The following is a 21,518-nucleotide window of genomic DNA, read 5'->3' as shown; positions in this document are numbered from 1 at the left end:
TTGGGTAAACCATCTTGCAAATCACCAAACAATGGATCCATAGCGATATTTGCATGTCTTTCAACAAACTCAACCAGTTGTTGGAACTGGGCTCTTTTCTTGCTGCGTTCATAGTGGTCATAAGCTGTTGTCCTCCATCTCTCCCGTAGCTTATATGGGAGCTTTGCTACCACACACTTCATGTTGGTAGCATGATTCATTTCCTTTAGAGCATTGATGTTTACCATAGCATTACAGCAGCCACGTAAGAACAGTGAATATGAATGCAAAGCTTTGCTGTCCTCCGCCTTTATAGGACTCCAATTGAGAGCTTTCTCCTGATATGCATGAGCGATGAGGATTTCGTTGCCATAATGTTTTTGTAACAGCCTTTTAGCTTCTTTGTAGCCTTTTCCTGTTTCCATGTGTTGACAGCTTTTAACAAGTGACTTTGCTTGTCCCTCAGTGAACTGTTCCAAAAAGAGCAGTCTGTCTTGGTTACTGCTTGTTCTCTCTTCAATGCACTGTTCAAATGTCCTCATAAAGTTAATATATTTAAGCGGGTCTCCTTTAAACACAGGAATTTCTCTAGATGGTAAGGCTGCAAGTCTCTGTTCATTTATTAGCATGTCTGTTATCATGTTTTGTTTCTGCATGACACCAACCAAACTGTTTCTGGCACCTTTAAATGATGAGCGTTTGTTAGATACAGCGCGGTATCCATCCATGTCTCGTCTTGTATAAGTGTCTCACTTTTGTTCAACAGGTAAATAATTTGTGACATTTTTAGTTCCTTTCGACTTTGCTGAAATTTTAGATCCTTTGCCCTTTAAAGACTCCCATTTATATTCATCCTCCTCTTCTGAATCATCTCCATCATCATCAGGATTGTCATCATCTTCATCATCATCGTCATCATCATCATCATCATCATCATCCTCAGATTCCATATCTGCCCTTTCTGTAGGTGGGAATGAAGCCAGCTGAGCAGATTCAAAATATTCATTCATTTTATCTTCAGCTGTTGCAATGGGAAACTGCTGCAATTCATTATCCATTATGTTCATTGCTTGAATTCTTGCTTCAGCGACAGCAATATCCGTGTCAATAGACAGGCGTTCCTTTCTTGTTTTCAAGTCAAGTTCTTCTTTTTCCAATTCTACTTTCTTTTCTAATGCAGCAGCACGTGCAAGCAACTCAGCTTTCTTGGCCTCTGCTTCTCTGCGTATTGAGGAGCTAGTGGATGCTTTGCTGCCTTTTGATGTAACTGAAGCATTTTCATTTTCTTTCTCACTTTCAGGAGACTGCATTATATTTTCCACAGGAGGAGCACGTTCAATCCATTTTTCCACCTTTCTTTTGAAATCTTTGTTATTAGCATGTTTTGGTAAATACCAATATCTATGATCACTCTCCTTCTCATCATCAGGCAATAATTCTTGTACCGTCTGATGCAGCGCAGCAAACGCAGTTAACAACTTGCAAAATACACTCGCATAACGTTTGACATCACTCAGGTTGTCATACGTGCCAAGAAGTGGCTCTAATACATTAATTTTGCTCGTCAACTTTGCCAGCGCCGCTCTTCTTGCGTTTTTCTGTTTAAATAAAGCAGCTTCTGCGGCTTTTAAGGTGAGTTTTCTCTCGCGCTTTGCGCGCACCGCCTGAACACTTTCAGGTCCGTGTAATTCATCCTCTTCAGCCATACTAACAGGCTACACCATGCAGTTCATCACAAACATTTCTTCATCTTCTTTCACGCTGTTTTCCCGATCTCACACTCCTTCCATCCCGATGTAATTTCCTTTCTTCGTTCCACTACGTCGCACATTTGAAAGTTTTTTAACTAATATTATGGCTTCCTTCTAATTTCTATTCTAAGCCATATTTCTTTCGCCAAGAAAACGTGTCAACAAGGCATCTACTAAATAAAGTTGCGCTCATTCATGGGTTTACTCACGGTTAGATGTCCTTTCTGTCATTGGATGCATATGATTGATTTGCAGCCTTTGTGTGTGTGTGCGTGTGTGTTAAACTACATAAACCAACCCAAACAACCCAAAACAGGATATGCCGCGGCAACCCAAAGTAAAGAAAAAAAAAGATTAACTTAAACTTTGTCTTATTGAAATGAACAAACTATATTAAAGCCCGTTAAAAAACTATTTCGGCTCTTGGCGTCCTTAAACAGCTGCGCTCTCCACAGCTGATACTAAATCAGGATGACGGCAACAGGATGACGGCATCAACTGGTGCCAAATTTATAAACAATTCAATGCTGTGGTTGGCCACATGGGGCAAAAATACCAATTACATATCAACATAATGTTTCTCTTATAATAAGGAATTCAACTACTCCTTTCTTAATATTTGGCTCCTACACTAATGAAGACCTACGTCGGTCGCAACACGTTGGTCATTTTAAACAATTATTGCCATGTAAAGAAAAAGGCAAACGTTACAAGGTGCTAATTCTTAGTATCGATACAGTAGATTATTTACCTTGCAAATCGATTTTATATCGATATACTGTGTGTCCTCCGTGAAGGACAACTTGCCGAGTACCTATTGATGTAGTTGGATTGTAGGAATATACAGTAAATGCATCGACGCAGTAGATGAACGACGTCTCACCCCCTTTTTTATAGCATCAGATAACTGAATTAAAACCAAACTTGAAAAATGAGCACTTGAACATCATGACTTCCTAAAATGTCAGAAACTATCTTTAAGAAACATTTATTTGGCGTGTACTTTTGACTTTTGACTTTGGCCCATCCGCTAACATGGAGGGGGCAGGACTTACGACCTATACCGCAGCCAGCCAACAGGGGACGATCCAGATGTTTTGGTTTCACTTTTTGGCGAGCTGTCATGTCGTCCATCTTTATACACAGTCTATGTTTAAAATGTAGAAAAAACACTTAAAGTGGTCTTTGCTGAAAAGGCTTCTCAGAATGTGGAGGACTGATGAATTACAACTGCACTTCTTGGTGGATGTGGCTACTTCCGATGTTTAGTCCTGCTTGTGTTGCGGAGTGGCAGTTTAAAGAAGCACGATGACGTGTTAAACCTGGCGCCAGTTGAGTAGGTGTGAGTTATAACAGTGAATCAGCCCCCTCCCGTTAACAGCTGAGGTTGAACTGTCCTCGAGGGAGCCGTAACAGTCTGCTAGTGAATCTGAGGAATGAGTGTGAGGCAGGAGGACGTTGAGGATGAGTGCTCCAGTCAGCGCTCATTCTGTACACACGTGTAAGTGATCCACGTCATCGGTCATGATAAGAAAAGTTGTTCATTCTTCCACATGTCTCCCTCGATATCTTAAATACCACTGACAGGATTTTGAGTGCAGGTCAGGATAAATGATGAAAGACAACAGATGGTAGATGCTTTTAAAAAGGCCAGTGTTGTTTTTCTGATGAGGAGAGTTTAGAAAAGGCTTCTTGATCTTGGCTCTTCGCCTGCTATGGACACAAAAATAATTTCATAGGGAACTCTGTGCTAAGAGCTAAATTATTTTTTCTACACCAGTCGCCATTTTTGAGGCCATTCTTCTGTTTTTGTTTTTTTTAGATATCCCCATTTCTAATCCTGCTTCTCATGTTGAAAACATGCTATCTAAAAGCCAGGGACCACACACAAGAAGACTTTATTATCCTAGAAGGCAGTGAAAACACTCAGCGTCACATTTAATGACAGATTACAGCCAGACACTACTTTTAGATTTCCTTCACAATGAGCTCAAACTTCAGGATCGCTCTCAATTTGTCCAAATTTCCATCATAAAAAAATGTCTCCCTCACTTTTAAATATCTAATTTTTGTCCCCTCGTTTCAGTTTTTTTTTCTCACTGAAGTCTCTCTAGACAGCATCTTCTGTCTGTCCAGAGTCCCGTCTGAGTCCCCTTCAGTTATTGCTGTGCGCTCAGAGTAATAAGCTTTATGAGCAGGAATGTTTTTTTTGCCTTGGGTTTCTCCTTTTAAGCTGCTTTCAGGCTGCCTGAACTTATTGGTGAAGGTTGTTGGATTTAAAAAAGAATTTAAAAGAATTATTGAAAATTAATTAAAAAGCTGAACAAAACTCAGAGAAGCGGCTTTGGCCTGGTCCACCTTAACATCCCACCTTAAGAGAGTCTTAGCCGGACTTGCAGGATACAGGAAGTTGGCTCCGGTCTGAGGAGTTGTAGTTTCATAGGATTTATTCACCAACAAATAAACTGTACAAACACTGCTACAGCTACGTTCACAGCTAGAACGCCTACGCCAACACACACACACGGTCTGTAGGACACTCTCTAACGTTAAGCCGCGCTGACAACGGCGAGCACGAAGCCTCCGGCAATGCTAGAGATGCTAACGTAGCACAAACACACACACTGTTTGTTGGACACTCGTAACGTTACGCCGGGCAGACACACAGCTGACAACCTGCTAAACTAAACTAAATGTGCGGTGGAGACTTTTACTGGGAAAGTGGCTGCATGTCCGCGACACTACACGCAGCATCGTAGCTGCTAAGTTAACGCTCCCGGACGGTGAACTGGAGACTCCGTTGTCTGTTGTGCTCATACACTGCAGCTGGAGCACCGCTGCATGCGAGGCACTAATCTTGTCGGTTAACGGTTAATAATCGGTTAACGAAGGTCGTTTATCGGTTAAACAAAAAAATTCTAAATTAGCATCCCTAAAAGATGGACAAAACGTCTCCACTTCCTCCCACTGTACAGAAGTGAAGCCAAAACATCCCGGATACGGGAGCTGCCATCTTGAGATTCTGACATCATTTTGAATCGCGGTATCGAGGACACCCGCCTGAACCAATCACGAGCCGAGCACGGCTGCAGCTTGTCAGCGAGGGAGACTCACAGCTGTCAATCATGACCTCACACCAACTTTTTATAGCATCAAATAACTAATTAAAACCAAATTTATCAGAATAATGAATGTCCCATCCGCTAACATGGAGGAGGCGGGTTTTATGACCTATACTGCAGCCAGCCACCAGGGGGCGATCCAGATGTTTTGGCTTCACTTTTGGGGATCTGTCATGTCGTCCATCTTTATACACAGTTTATGGTGTAAGCTATTGTCAACGATGAAAAGCATCTTTCTCTTTTTAAAGCTGCTACATGGAACTTTAAATCTGTGTTGATTTTGCCGGTCTCTGTGGACAAAAGCGGTAGTGTTCCCGAGCACCAGAGTCCCTTTAAATAAACCTCTCATTTTACTGCATCGGGGTCTGACAGTCTGAGCTCTCCACCTCCCGCCGGAGCTCCGACTGCAGGTCGAAGGCGACGGCGAAAGGCTCACCTGGAGTCTGAGCTGAAGGAGTTTCTGGTGAACCTGCATGATTTTGTCTGATTTTGCGCTGAATCTGACCCAGTGGCACCGATGACAAGCATTAAGAATAACTATATAGAAATAGCTAGGGATGCACCGATAACGATAGCAGTATTGGGTATCGGTACTCGGGTCCGATACTTTGCTCATGTACTCATTCTCGCAAAACGGCTTCGATACAATGACACCAATACCACTTTACGGTGGGGTGCCCGACCCCTCAGCCGGTGCACACCGGCTCTCACTTTCATTGCACCACAGGGTTTTGCTTGCAGCCTCTGAATCGCGCGTGCGTTAGACTCCTTGGTCCGTGTTTCAAGATGGGTCGGGTGGGTTGCAGACATCGCCGCAGGCCCCTGGCACCTTTTACGCGAGCGAGCCCCAATCTGGCGGCACGATGCGGTCGGGGCGCAATAAGGACAGTCCTCCCCGGTTGACAGGGAGCAGGGGGCTGCCCCAGGCGGGGAGAGATGGCGCAGTGAGCCCTTGGGCCACGGTGTGGTGAGGTCCGGGCTGGGAGCGCTGTAAAGCTGCAGCCGTGAGCCATCTTCACCCCGAGCCTTTCCAAGCCAACCTAGAGCCGGTTGCGGCGCACCGCCTCGTATGTGGGACTCCCCAGCCTGCCGTGTGTCGCTCACACCCTCCGGCTGGCTGTTAACGAGGGTCTTTAGGCACAGAGAAGTACTCGTATCGGTACTCGGTATCGGAGAGTACCCAAATGTAAGTACTTGTACTCGGTCTGAAAAAAGTGGTATCGGGGCATCCCTAGAAATAGCCAATCATCTTGCTGATGGTCTCGTTTACTTATGTACGTCATTTAGAGGCATCGGCATTAAACTGAGGCTGTTTCCTAACCAGCTAAAAGTTCCTCACAGTAACTTCAAGCAAGAAAGTCTATTCTCCATGTAGGCTATTGTCCTACCTTAACAGCTCCATCAGACCCTGTACTGTGATAACAGCGGGAAATACCTCAACACCATTCATCTTCTCACCACTGGATCTACTCCCTGCTTTGAAATATATTGTTTATGTGCCATTGCTTATCTATCTGAACTCTGAAATCCAATAAAGTAAAGGATGGTTTCACAAAGAAGCCGTAAATCTTTCAAACACCTCGCAGACTGCAGACTGGGAGGTTTTTTATCTGGTGTTTATTGGGGCTGGAGGTGATCGCTGAGGTCAGGAGGAGCACTAGAGGCTGATGCTAAGAAACAAACACAGCTGATTGTAGAGGTGGTGTGTGTGTTAGTGTGTGTAGGATCTGTTGGTAGCCTTTCTCCTGTGAGACCAGTCCTTACATAAGCTGCTTTTCTCAGACTCGACTGTCCCATACTGTTGTTCTCTCTCAGGGTTATTAACCCTTCGACCTGCTTGACTTTGAGCCCCGCTGCTGATTCACACATGATCTCCAATAAACAGTGAGGCTCAATTATTCTGTAGCTCATCTGCCGTCATGGTTTTGATTCCCAAAAATGTACAAGTATATATCTTACTTACTTTTTTGTTTTGAGTAATTTGATGTTTGCGACCCAAGAGCCAAGAGCAGTGTTCTTCTCTTCCTTTTGCTGCATTTCTTGGTGCATTACTGATACCTGTAGATGAATAAAAATAGTGTGAAACCATTAGTAGGAATGTGCATTGCCTCATTCCTGTAATCATGTCTGCACACAAGAACGAACAAAACAGGATCCCACCAATAAAAGCAATGCTCATAAACTCCACAGCGTACCTTTAAACCTGCCATAACTGAGTTTTATTGCCCCCTTTCATGTTGTTGCATTGTTTTCACATTATTTGATTATAAAAATATATATTATAGCCACTTTAAGTTATATTGAAGTTGTGTCTTTTCCAGAGTGATGGTCCTGGTCCTGCAGCCCAGTCGCCAGATTAAATGATGGCATTGTATGTTTCTGCAAACCACTGGATATGATGAAGGTCGACGTTTCTTAGCCAAAAATTTGTTTCATAAATACGTTTCAGCCTCGTTTCCAGCTGCAACAAAAAGTTGCAGTAGTAAGGTTAAAATTAAGAACATGGTTTGTGTTAAAATAATAATGTAACAACGCAGCGCGACAACACAGCGCAACAATCCAGCGCACCAACGCAGGTAACAACGTAGGTAACAACGTAGGTAACAACGTAGCGTAACAACGTAGCGTAACAACGTAGCGTAACAACGTAGCGTAACAACGTAGCGTAACAACGTAGGTAACAACGTAGCGTAACATCGTAGCGTAACAACGTAGCGCAACAACGTAGCGCAACAACGTAGCGCAACAACGTTAGATAGATGGCTCAATCCTTAGTTACTTCCATTTTCAGCTGTGGCAAAAAAAAAACAATGTGTTTAATTCTTGTTTACCACTTGTTGTAGTTGAGTTGCTAGATTTACTAGCCCAACGTGGCATTTTACTTGCCCCGGGCAATCGGTCAATCCTTATTGTTGAGCCATGTTTAATGCTGAAACAATACTGGCATATTTAATATCCGGCTTCTCAGTGTTGGCAGTCAGGGATGTTAAGCCTGTGTGAACGTGTATTACTCGTGTTGTGAGGACATAAATCAGTTTGCAGCCACATTTTGGGGACATAAAGCAGGTCCTCTATTGGTCTCAAGGGAATAAATGTAAGTAAATGAATCTTTCCATAAGTGATGGAAACAAGTTTGTGAGTCAGAGAAACTTAACATCCTGTGAGACTCCACTCGTCCCTACTGTCCTCACTTTCGGGAAGTTTTCCTATTTTCCTCTTGTTTTCTTGTTCTTCATTCTTTAATCTTTAGGGATGAATGTATACTCTTTTTCCATCAGGTCAGGGTTCAATTACAAACTGAGAATCATGGGAAAACATGAGTAAATCACTCCCCATTTACCACTTTCTCTTGGCTTTTCTATGAACTTAAATTTGTATGAATGTGCTTGCAAGCAAGTTGAAATTCAGGGAATAGACTTCCCAGAACATCTCCACATCTGGGATGTTTGTGATGATGCCATGTGTTCCCTATTTGGAAAACGACCCGGCTTTGAATCGGTAATTTGTAAACGCCAGTTTTACGCACCAAAAAAATTCTTTCCACCCACATAAACCCGACCACAGCTCGTAAAACACCAGAAAACACACTCTCATACATTCCCCGTTTCCACTGGAAGTGAAGTTGTTTGGGAACATTTGGGGAACTTAATTGTTAAATTAATTAATAAAAGCAAAATACATACAAATAAATAAATAAATAATACCAAAAATGAACTTAAGTCTGACATTTTATTTGTGTTTAATCATATAACTCAAGTCAAGTTTGACACAGTTCCAGACAGCAAAAAGAGGATTACAAATGTACCATAAAATGCAAAATTTAGCCATATACTCACAACACTAATACATATATATTTTTTTTAATTAATACAAAATTTGGTTTATTGACAAATAGGTTTCACGTACAAGGAATTTGCTTTGGGCGTATTGGTGCATAACATAAACATTGTATGGTAAACATAGTAAGAGAACATTAATTTGAAATAAAAAATAAGTACAAAAATCAAGAAACAAAAATAAAGAATAGAAAAAAATGACAAAAAAAATATAAAAGAAAAATACTATAAAATACAACATATGTACAATACATCTGAATTAAAATGAGAGCCGTATAGAAGAGAATTACAATTAAAACATGACAAAAGTACTATAAAAATATGTACAATATATCTGAAATAAAATTAAAAAGCTGAGCAGAAACATGCAAAATTGTACAAGGAATGTGCAAAGGTTCATAGTATGAAGTATAAAAAGAATATTCAATGTACAGAGATATAATCACAAAGATGTGCGTTAATGTAACACACATACACACATAGACAGATATGAAGAGGACGTTAATGTAATGCATTCATCTACCCTCCTGTTTGTGTTATAGAACATTTGTTTTTACTGTAGATACAGAGGAAAAAAACTAAACAAAAAAACAACAATATACTTATAGTGTGATTCTCAGCAGTGGTACCAGTGAGTGCAGACGGCAGTATTTGTGGGAGATGGTGAGGGATAGTCTCGGTATTAGACTTGGACATTAGAACTAAAAGCAAAAACTGCTACAGTCCCGCCACCAAAACTACCACCAACTATTTAAAGGACTGAAGAGTACGTCTCTGTTTCTGTTAGCTAATATTCACCAAATCAATTTAAAGAAATATATTTTTATTAGTCACAGAAGAAGAATTTACCTGTTTTCTGTGCTTCAAAACTAAATTTAGTTTGGAATGAGACAAAGCTAGGACTAGCTAAAAAGCTAATCTCTCTCTCCGACAAACAAGCTTTTTCCGACCAATTAAAAACAGAGTCACTGCGGTCTGTTTTTGCATTTTTACATATCTTACATGCATTATATTTATTCAGTATGTATTCACAATTCAGCTTTAAATAAATATTTAGCAGAAGAACATTTTTGGGTGAGCTTGGAACACTGTAAGGCTGGCTAAATTAGCTAGCTCCTGTATATAAAAGACTCTATACACTATAATATACTCTATACACTAAGTACAATTACTCAATCATATATGATGTATGCTTTCATAGTTGATGGTATCATATTACATATACAAAATTTTGTTGACGATGTCCTTTGCCCTTATATAATTTATATTTTTATATCTATTCTTATTTTATATTTCTCTATTTATATGGACTTATACCTGTCCTTGTGCTGCTGCAACACCTGAATTCCCACTCTTGCGATCAATAAAGGCTTATCTTATCTTATCGTGTCTTACCGTATCGTATCATATCTTATTGTATTTTATTGTATTGTTTTTTCTTACAGTATGCTATGGTATGGTATCTTATTTTACTGTATCTTACCGTATCGTATCGTATCTTATCTTATCTTATTTTATTTTACTGTATCTTACCGTATGGTATGGTATGGTATCTTATCTTATTTTACTGTATCTTACCGTATGGTATGGTATGGTATGGTATCGTACCGTATCGTACCAGTATAGTATGGTACTGTATCTAATCTTATCTTATCTTATCTTATCTTATTTTATTTTGTTGTATCTTACCATATCGTATCGTACCGTATAGTATCGTATCTTATCTTTACCCCACAAAGTTCCACTAGGGATGTGCTAAAGTGTTAACATGATCACTAAAGTGACACATCTATCTGAGACTAACAGACAATAACTCTTTTATGTCCCTTGATGCATAGTTTTGTCAATGAATATCCCCATTCCTTTAACGGTAATGCAGCAGATCTCAGACTCCAACATGTGATGCTTTGAAGTATAAGGTCTGAACGATGACATGAATTCAGGAATAGTCTGAATCTACTCACAAAGTTCTCTGTCAGTGAGTCTGGGAATATTCATCCTCATTTTCTCCCCCGGGGTTGAAATCTCTCCAGTCCGTCACGGTCTTAGCATCACCTCCCACCGCCACGCTCCCCTCCAGCCGCCACACTCCCCTCCCACAGCCACGCCTTGTTAGTTTTTCGGGTTCCTTCTTCTGCATTTCTGTTTCTTTGTTTTTTTCCATCTCTCTCTCCATCTCCATTACAAAAATATTTCTTTCTTCACCATCTTTCAGTCTTTCCTCCTCTTTATCTCTGACTTTCAACTGCCATAAAACCTCTCCAGTCTCGTAGTACAAGCACACTGTATTTTGTATGTCAGCAGTGGTATAGTGATTAATGATGAGGTGTGTATCCTGCTAGGTGGATGGGTAGGTTACCGAGGAGGAAGTGGGTATACACTCCTCTAGGTGAGTATACTGTAAACCGACAGAAAAAGAGGAGGGTATACCTTGTATACCTGCATATAGTATACCTGCATATACCCTCTGCTGTATACTGTCCTTACATTTATGTACATGCATGGCCCAAAGTGCTGGCATTTGAGTGCAGTGGTGGAATGTAGCTAAGTACATTTACTACTAGGGATGCACCGATACCGGTCCGATACTGTGCTCATGTACTCGTATTCGCAGAGCGGCTCCGATACAACGGCACCGATACCACTTTACAGCTGCGTGACGTTAACCTCTCGTCACCATCTTTCGGGTCCTCAGGCTCCACCTCCCCGACGATGCGGGCGAAACGGGCCGGTGGTGCGCCCGACTCCGCTGGGCCGGGATCCCACCTCAGCCGGCATCCCACCTCAGCCGGCGCGTGCCGAATCTCTATTTCATTGCGCCACGGGGTTTTGCTCCACCCTCTGACTTGCGCGTGCGTTAGACTCTTTGGACCCCTGGTGCCTTTTACGTGGGCCGCGGCATGACGCGGTTGGGGTGCACCGAGGACAGTCCACCTCGGTCGATAGTCGCACCGGGAGCAGGGAGCCCCGTCACGGTGCGGCAAAGTCCAGGCGGGGAGCGCTGTAAAGCTGCGGCTGCGAGCCACCTTCGCCTCGAGCCTTTCCAAGCCGACCTAGAGCCGGTGGCGGCGCACCGCCTCATATGCTGGCCTCCCCAGCCTGCCGTGTGTCGCTCACACCCTCCAGCTTGCTGTTAACGAGGGTCTTTAGGCACAGAGAAGTACTCGTATCGGTACTCGTATCGGTACTCGGTATCGGCGAGTACCCAAATGTAAGTACTTGTACTCGGTCTGAAAATAGTGGTATCGGTGTATCCCTATTTACTACTGTACTTAAGTAAAAATTTGAGGTACTTGTACTTTACTTGGGTCTTATCTTTTCATGTCAACTTCTACTTCTCCTCCACTACATTTCAGAGGGAAATAATGTAGTTTTTACTCGACTACATTTATTTATTAGCTTTAGTTACAGTACTTTACAAATTAAGATGATGTTTTGTTATAAATGAAACTACCCAACAGTTACAAGTACAGCTGATTGATTAATTGGCAACTATTTTGATAATTCATTGTTATTTTTTATGCAAAAACATTTCATGGTTCCAGCTACCCAGAATGTGAAGATTTGCTGCTTTTCTTTTTAATAATATTAATGTATTTGTAATTAAGCTCTGGGTCATTGTGACGGTATTTCTCCCTATTTTCACAATTTTTACAAACCAAACAAATCAATCGATTAATGGAGAAAATAATCAGCTGATTGATCCATAATGAAAATAAACAGTAGTTCAATCCTGCTTTTACATTAATGCATGAATAATAATATTCTAAAGGTATAATATATAATAGTAGAACAGTCACAGGGGCTAGTTTTTATACTTTTAGGACTTTAAATACATTTTCCTGATTATACTTACATGCTTTTACTGAAGTTACATTTTCAATGCAGGATTTATGCTTTTAGTAAAGTATTTTTACAGTGCGGTATTAGTACTTTTACCTAAGTAAATGATCTGAATACGTCCTCCACCATCGTTTGAGTGTGTGTACCTGTTTATGTTTTTGTGCGTGAGTGTGTTTGTTAGTTTCATTGGCAGCATCCAGTGAATTCTTTGTGGAACGTGTCAGTAGTTGTGGGATAGATTTGCTCTTATTTGGTGTTTTGGAGAGTTCATTCTCATGCTCCATCCTCTACAGGGACTCCGAACTAACTCGCTCTCTCCTTCCACTTCTCACTTTCTTTCTCTTCCCTTAAGCTCCGCTTGTTCCATTTGATTTCTTAGTTCTTATAACTTGAAAAGCTTCTTTTTCAAAAGTGAAATAATTCGTCAATCGACACATAATTGATTGCCAAGTGATTTGATAATCAAGTAATCGTTTTTCAAGCAAAAACTCAATTTTTTTCTGCTTCTAGCTTCTCAAATATGAGGGTTTTGCTGCTTTTCTCCTTTTTACATCACTGTAAATTCAGTATTTTGGATTGTTAATTGGATATAAAAACTACTATAGGCTTGGAGAAATGGTGACAAAAAATAATTTTCCTGGACAAGACAGACAGCAATAAGAGTGACATGTTAACAACATATAACAGAATATGCCACAACAAAATGTGATCATGATTAAAATTGTCAATTATGAAAACTCCTATAAACAACCTAAAGTGGCGCCTTAAAGGGACAGTGTGTAGGATCTGGTGGCATCTAGTGGTGGGGTTGCAGATTGCAACCAACTGAGTACCCCTCCGCTCACTCCTCCCTTTCCTAGACTGCGGTAACGTGAGCCGCCGATTGCAAAACCGTGGTGACAATGTTCTCCTTGCTCAGAGGCCATCCATACCATAATAACACTACTTAGGGAGCAACGGAAGTCAAACGGCTGCTGGTGGTACCACGGTTTAACGAAAACATTCTTAGTTTCAGGTGATTATACACTAAAGAAAATATAGTTATGAATAATATAATTCTTTTCTTACACACTGTTCCTTTAAAGACAACAGTTTAAAACTAGGGGTGGGGATAAAAATCAATACAGCATAGTGGTAATATTGTATCGATACACTGACGTCAAGTATCAATCTTTTATCATATAAACTATACTGGAAAAACAGAGTTCGGAAACTTGTGTTTGGTGGATTATTTCTCTGTTGTTACAATGGTAATGGTCATTGTATTTTACATCGTTGGAAAGCCTGTTTATTTACCTTCGCAATGATGTCCAACTTGTAAGGATCATGCATTTGTGGGATGAGCAGCACAGCTGATTATGTGGGTAGTGCCCAAGAAAAATTTGCCAAAATGCTCTGCCAATGGTAAACAGTGTGTTCTCATAAGGCTACCAGGAAGCCTGCAATGACTGCCCTTCACCGTCGGGCCCGTTTGCGCTGGTGTCAACAACACAGACAATGGAACCTGAACATGTGGGGGAATGTCATGTTCAGTGATGAGTCCAGGTTCTGTCTGCCAAAGTTGGATGGCAGGGTCAAAGTATGGAGACGACGGGGAGAACGCTACGCTGATTGTTGAACCGATGGAGTATCAGCTTTTGGTGGGGGCGGTGTCATGGTGTGGGGCGGCACCTCCCTTACTGGTAAAACAAGGCTTGTCATCATTGAAGGCCATCTCAATGCAGTGAGATATCGGGATGAGATTCTGCAGCCAGTGGCGATCCCATATCTCCACAATCTGGGACCTAACTTCATCCTCCAAGATGACAACGCTCACCCCCACAGAGCCAGGGTTATCACAGACTACCTCCACAATGTGGGAGTAGAGAGAATGGAACGGCCTGCCAAGAGTCCAGACCTCAACCCAATTCAACACTTGTGGGATCAGCTCGTACGTGTTAGAGTGACCAACACAACCTTGTTGGCTGACCTGCAACGAATCCTGGTTGAGGAATGGAACGCCATCCCACAACAACGTGTGACCAGGTTGGTGACCAGCATGAGGAGGAGGTGCCAGGCTGTTGTGGCTGCGTATGGATCTTCGACCGCTACTGAGGCTCCTGACGGTGTATTAAATGAATAAAGTGTAAATTGCCAATATGTCTTGTTTGTTCCTTGTTACTGATAGAGAGTTCAATCATCCAATCCACCAAACAACTCAAAACAAGAGTCAATACCAACAGGAGAATACACTGTTTACCATTGACGGAGCATTTTGGCAAATTTTTCTTGGGCGCTACCCACATAATCAGCTGTGCTGCTCATCCCACAAATGCATGATCCTTACAAGTTGGACATCATTGCGAAGGTAAATAAACAGGCTTTCCAACGATGTAAAATACAATGACCATTAGCATTGTAACAACAGAGAAATAATCCGCCAAACACAAGTTTACTAACTTTTTTTCCCCAGTTTAATATAAAGAGCTAACACCTTCACATTAGAGCAGCGCATTAGCTGCAACGATTAATCAATAAATTGTCAACTATTATTACTCGGCTGTGTTGAATACTTGATTCTGATTGGTCAATCACGGCGTTCTGCGGTCTGTAATTTCTGTTTTACAGACCGTTGCTATGTATAACAGACCATTGCTATGTATAACAGACCGTTGCTATATATAACAGACCCTTGCTATGCATAACAGACCGTTGCTATGTATAACAGACCCTTGCTATGTATGACAGACCATTGCTATGCATAACAGACCCTTGCTATGTATGCCAGACATTGCTATGTATAACAGACCGTTGCTACGTTGCTATGTATAACAGACCCTTGCTATCTATAACAGACCGTTGCTACATTGCTATGTATAGCTGACCGTTGCTATGTATAACAGACCGTTGCTATGTATAACAGACCGTTGCTATGGGCGCAGCTCTGATGTTGGACTCTGGCGGACCGTTTTTGTGTCAAAATATTGATTTCTTCAGCAAGTAGCCGTGTAATAAGCGTGATAATGTACAGCTAGCGGGTCATTGTTGTGAAATAATCCCCGACAGGGCGATGCTGCACCCCTTACTTAAATTAATCTCTAACTATTTTTCGCTTTGAGTTATTTCTTAAGAAAAAAAAATCTAAATTCTCTGATCGTAGCTTCTTAAATGTGAATATTTTCTGGTTTCTCTCCTCCTCTATGACAGTACACTGAATATCTTTGAGTTGTGGACAAAATAAGACTCTTGAGGATGTCATCTTGGGCTTTGGGAATCAACATTTTTCACAATTTTCTGACATTTTATAGACCAAACAACTGATCGATTAATCGAAAAAATAATCGGCAGATTAATTGACAATGAAAATAATTGTAATAATAGTTGCAGCCGCTACTGCACATATTTGTCTATAGCCGTGTGTTGGACAATAAAGCAGCAAGCATATAAACTGTTTTAACTCTTCAGTAGGAACTTTGTTGATCCTCATAATATGCCCTTTCTCCTTCCTTACTCCTCCTCTCGCTCCTTTAAATCAGTCCTTTACCACCCATATGTTCCACCTCACTCAGTTAATCTGTCCTCTGATCCCTCAGAGGTTTCACTGAGAGGCTACATTTACTGCATCTGTGTTTAAATAGTAGAAAATCAAACATCGACAAGTGTGAAATTGCTGGATTGATCTTCAGTTTGTGATCCTGTAATCGATTGAAACGATGCAAAACTTTCTGCCAACAACAAAATAAGGATGCAAAACTGCAGTAAAATCTCCACTGTTTTTCCTCTCTGTGTTTATCTTAGCTCTCTGTGAATGTGCATTATGTAACACTGTGAGTGCACACATGTGTACACACACACACACACACACACACACACGCACACACACACACGCACACACACTCTCTCAGGGATTAGCCCTAGCTGGAGGTGGCGTGTGCGTGGTGGGAGGGGCCGTGCACTTTGGAAATAAACTTTAATTTCCTGCAGTCATGGGAATTTGACCCTTTTATCCTGACATTCACACACATACTTACACGCACGCACGCTCGCATGGACACAAATACTTTCTTTCTTTCTTTTGCCGTACTGTTTTAATTTGCTGTTTTGTTTCTCTGTGATTAAAGGAGAAATGATATTCATATTTAGAGTCACAGATATTCTAGACGGCATTATTTGCGCTGAACTCTGATTGTTCCTTAATAGGGAAAAGGCCCAATGTTGAGTTAGTGATTTCTAAACACCAGCTTTAGTAAGCCAAACAATGACTTCTTCCACATAAACCCAGTCAGAGGACGAGGATGTAGAGCTCGTAAAACAGAAACAAAACACACACAGAGAGGACTGCTGCTGGAAGTAACGTCGACGCCCCTCACCGTTGATTTACAGCCGAGGCTTCACATCACCAGAGTATTTTCTGCTATCCACTGTGGCCGCAACTAATGTCAATGTCTGGCTAGTGATACACAGGAATTTAGACAAAAACACCAAACAAAAAGGAGGCAGGAATGCACCAAAATGTCAGCCATTGTACTTTGCAAACCCCATGTCCCAAAAGAGAGTTTACAAGTTTATATTTGATATCTTGTGGTTTCCTGGGGTCCTCTCGTGTCCGTGCACACGGAGAACGCTGTGGTTCTCCTGTACGTCGACAGACAAGTTCTTTGTAAATACTCTGCATGTAATCCAATAATGTAATCACCGGTATATCATCATCGCCTGAAAGTAAAAAGCTCGTTCTTCCTCTTAATAACAGTAGTAAGCCAAAAAAAAGGAAAAGAATGTAACAGAAGGTCTACTAACAAGCTTTTTCCGGAGCTTTCCACCACATCTCATTGTCTTCCTTAAAAAATGGAGTTTGCTCAGTTGTTGTCATTTTGTCCACCCTTTTTTTTCTTTTAATTGGTGCAAAAGCAAAACAGCAGTGACTGTACAGGTTGTACAACAATGATAAGAACAGGAGAGAAATACCCAAGAAAAGACCAAGAAAACAAGGTGACGTACAGGGTTTGACATGATACATGACAAGCCCAACAACAAAACAAAACAAATAACCAAAAAACAGATAAAATAAAAGTAATATTAATTCTAGTAATACCATCTTAAATACAGTTTAAGTGGAAAGATAATAATAATAATAATAATAATAATAATAATACATTTTTTTTTTAATATTTCCTCCATACTTAAGTCACATGATGACATAATAATTCTAGTAATAACATCTTAAATAAATTCAAAATAAAAAGATAATAATAATAATTATAAAAATATATATTTTTATAATATTATATATATATATATATATATGCCATACTTAAATCATGTGAAGACATAATAGTTATAGTAATAAAATCTTAGATAAATTAAAAATAGAAAAGATAACAATAAATCTAAACATTTATGAAAAAAAATAATAACAAATATTTTGTTCATACTTAAAGCTGAAGTAGGCGAGATTGGAGCAAATATGATTAAAACAAGTTATTTTTATAAAACGGTCGCTATATCATGACAGTAGTACATGAAACAGTTAACCTGAAAAAAAATCGTGTTCCTACGGTGCTCCTAACGGCATCTATAAGATTTCACAGACCGGAGGAAAACAAGCAGTAAGAGCTGATCTGAGGTCTGCTGTCCATCTGCAGTCTATGAGAGCCAGCTGTCAGTCACTCTGAACTCCGACCAAACAGTCAAACTAGGCAGCGCTGATCAAATATGAATCAATATTCTGTTACTGTAATGTCTAATACATCTGAGGAGATGTTCTCAGAATCATCTTGTAGTGCACGGTATAGCTGTAAAATTAGAAAGTTTGTGACGCGGCAGCCATTGTGAAATCTGTTGAAGGAATGCCAAGTTCCGGTCACATGACCGGAGCACAGCCAATAGGAACGCTCTCTCTCTGAAATGACCTGTGATTGGTCAAAGTCTCCCGTCACGGGCTATATGTTCTAAAGCCTGAAAACAGAGCCATGAGGAGGAGCAGAAGTCTAGTTATCTCTCAGAACACTTGAATTACAATATGCTGAAAGGGTATTATGGGATTTTTGCCCAATGATGCCAAAAATATACTGCTTACTGCCACTTAAAGTCACGTGATGACAACAAGCTCTCTGAGTGAACTTCATCCGCTGAGGAAAACTGTTGAAATGTGATGTGATTGAAAACTAGCGACATTTTGTTTTCAAACTTTATTCACTCTTTCAGTACAAAAAACAAGTCAACAATTCATTTGAAAATAATTTTAACATAATTTTTCACTGCAAAAAGGGATTTCAGTTGGATTTTTAAGTGTTTAAAATGGGGATTTTTCTTTTAATATCACGCCCCTAAAAAGTATAGTTTTGACCTAAGTAACTACTATTCATTTACCTCTCTCTAGGATTCTCTCACACACACATAAAACACACATCATTGTCTCTCATGTCTGGGGCCATGCAGCCATAAGAAAAGGGAGCTATTTAAACAAAGAACACAGCCTATTGAAATGGTCGGCTCTATTGTTAGAGCTGAGGAAGAGGTGCAAGCACTCAGGAGGAAAAGATGATAAGAGAAAGAGGAGAGGAAAGGGAGGGAGGTCGTAATGAGGGCGCTGTTTGTGTTTGAAAGAAAGAAGTAATGATTGTTAAGTTGATTTAGAGCTGAGAAAAATCCTTCATCTTAACAAGCACATAGAAATACACACATACATATCCACCCATTTCCATGACTAGATAAATGAAAGGCAGACATCCCTGAACAAACAGTCTTCTTTGTTCATCACTAACTCTTTTATTCATGGTGGCTTTCTTCTTTTTTTTCTCACAGAAATACACAAACGGAGAAAATCTCTACGCAGGAAGTTTGACTCCTTTTCAAAGGAAAAGAAAGAGCGAGGTGAGTTCATCGCACAAACACAGTCATGTGTGGTTAAACATGAAACCATCTTTCATAATCTGTGTTTCCGCGAAGTCCCTGCGTGACCCGACACCCACGGACGATGTTTGCTCCGGTAAATATTATCGTCAAACACAATGTCCCCCTTCTGCTCGCTAAAACAGCTTCACCGCCGCTTCTACCACTAATGGTCTTCTTACATACTTGAAGATCCTGTGTTTATAAAGCACAAGAGGCTCAGGGCTGCAGGCTGACGGAGCGTTCAGTGAGTCACACTTGTGTGTTTCGTCGCCTCTGCGTCTTTCCTGCGTTCTTACAACATAAAGTGATTAAAACTCCCTCCGCCGTCTCGCCGCGTCACCCTGCAAATGCAAAAACAAACTCCCTCAGTAGAGCGTGCCTACGTACCCCGATTACTGGAAGCTTTAAAGTAATAATCATTCATTAATCATGGCGTTTGTTCAAAGTGATATTATTACTCAGATATCTTGAAAAAAACACTTATTTCTACAGTTTATTCTCTTATGACTTTCTAACAGAGGTGTGGACTCGAGTCTTGGAATTGAGTCCCAAATTGGATGACTTTAGACTCAACTTGACAAAATCAAAAAAAAAAAAAATGAATTTAAATGACTTGTGACTCGTGTAAAACCCTATTGCGGCGTCGTTGGTGTTTTAACAACCTTTTGTTTATGAGTTATTGATCCGGGAAGTTTAAATCTCTCAATATCTCTCCAATTTTACCAAAGTTAGTTTTTCCGCAGTCATGTCTTCTTCCCAAAGACACACTCTTTTATTGTTTCCAAAAACTACGTACCATGTCCATCACCTTCAGTTACACAGCAGCACCGTGCTTTTTTTTTCTCTGGCAACTTCCGGTCGCAGAATATGAAATAACAGGCGTTTTTTTTTTCGTTTCTGTCTTCTAGCGATTTAATTTTTTTGTTTTTAGAAATAGAAAATGAAAATCAACCCGTTGTTTTAAGTTAAGTTCATCCCTTTTTGACCCTGATAAAGAAAAACGCCTTTTATTTTCAATTTGAATTATTGTATTCTAAAAAGAAAATCAAATAACCACTCATTTTTTGTTTTTTAATATCCGTTTGTGAAAGGAAAATCGAATGACCAAAACATACACTGACCCGACCCCTTCATCGGTTTGAATGGGAACAAAATGATCTGGGAGCGTCGTACTTTTGAACCCGTGTGCATCAAATATTAGTTTTCATAAAAACATGAACAGCTTCAGTTAAGCAGGAGTGCTGCGTGTAAAGTTGTCCATGTTAAGCATCAAGATAAGGTGAGATTACTTTATTTAATGTATCCAGTAAACACGGCCATAGTTCTGGTGACGGGACACGCAGACAACTGTTTTCAGTTTCTCACATTTCATCTCTCTGCTTTCTCTACCTCCTCTCCTCTCCTGCCTCTCTCTCTCACTGTAAGCCTCATCTGCCAATGTGACTCCAACCTCTCATAAAGAGATGTTCTCTATTCTCAGGTGATTATCACAGCAGTGCCAGATACCAGCCAAAACACACAACACACAACACACACCCACACACACACACACACACACACACACACACACACACACATTCCCAGGCCGTCTGCGCAGCTCTTTAAATCCTGCCTCCAGCCTCTTACACACAGGGACTTAGCTGAAGCTAACACTGCTAATCAAAACACAGAACATTGGGACCTGGCAGTGCTCCCGCTGGCACCGCTCCCCCCCCCTACTACTGAAGGCATGCGTGGCCTTTAGGGGTCAGGAGGTAGCAGATTACATGTAACAGGATTATCAAGTGATAACTGTGGAGTTACTGTGAGCGAAATAATAATCAGATTGTTTCGATGTGAGTGTGAGTGACGGGAAAAGCCAAAATGTTTTTTCCTTGATTTGATGCAGATTGCAGGTTCAGCCATGAGAGCATTTCTCTGGTGCAGATAGTGGAGGAGAAAGCAAGAATGAAGACAGAGATATCAGATATATGTATATTATATGTGGATGAGGGTAGAGGCCACTGTGGCAATGTGCCTGTTGAAGTTACCTGGACCAATAAGATCATGGCTGCCTTCACGTCATTAGAAGAACCCAACCCGACCTAACAGGAAGGCGTATAAATAGCACGACA

The 21,518-nt window shown here is 40.7% G+C and overlaps 1 protein-coding gene across 3 annotated transcripts in view; it reads left to right on the top strand.

Annotated features, from left to right (window-relative positions):
- The window catches only part of arhgap36 (Rho GTPase activating protein 36), a 110,486-nt gene that overhangs the window by 61,289 nt on the left and 27,679 nt on the right, over window positions 1-21,518 (top strand). For all 3 annotated transcript variants that reach the window (XM_037759747.1, XM_037759748.1, XM_037759749.1), the window contains exon 3: window positions 19,315-19,383. In XM_037759747.1, the coding sequence (XP_037615675.1) occupies window positions 19,315-19,383 (69 nt within the window). The remainder of the gene's footprint in view (window positions 1-19,314; window positions 19,384-21,518) is intronic.

The sequence above is a fragment of the Sebastes umbrosus genome, chromosome 22, assembly GCF_015220745.1.
Source record: "Sebastes umbrosus isolate fSebUmb1 chromosome 22, fSebUmb1.pri, whole genome shotgun sequence".
Lineage (NCBI taxonomy): Eukaryota > Metazoa > Chordata > Actinopteri > Perciformes > Sebastidae > Sebastes > Sebastes umbrosus.
This window is presented reverse-complemented; position numbering and strand designations above follow the sequence as displayed.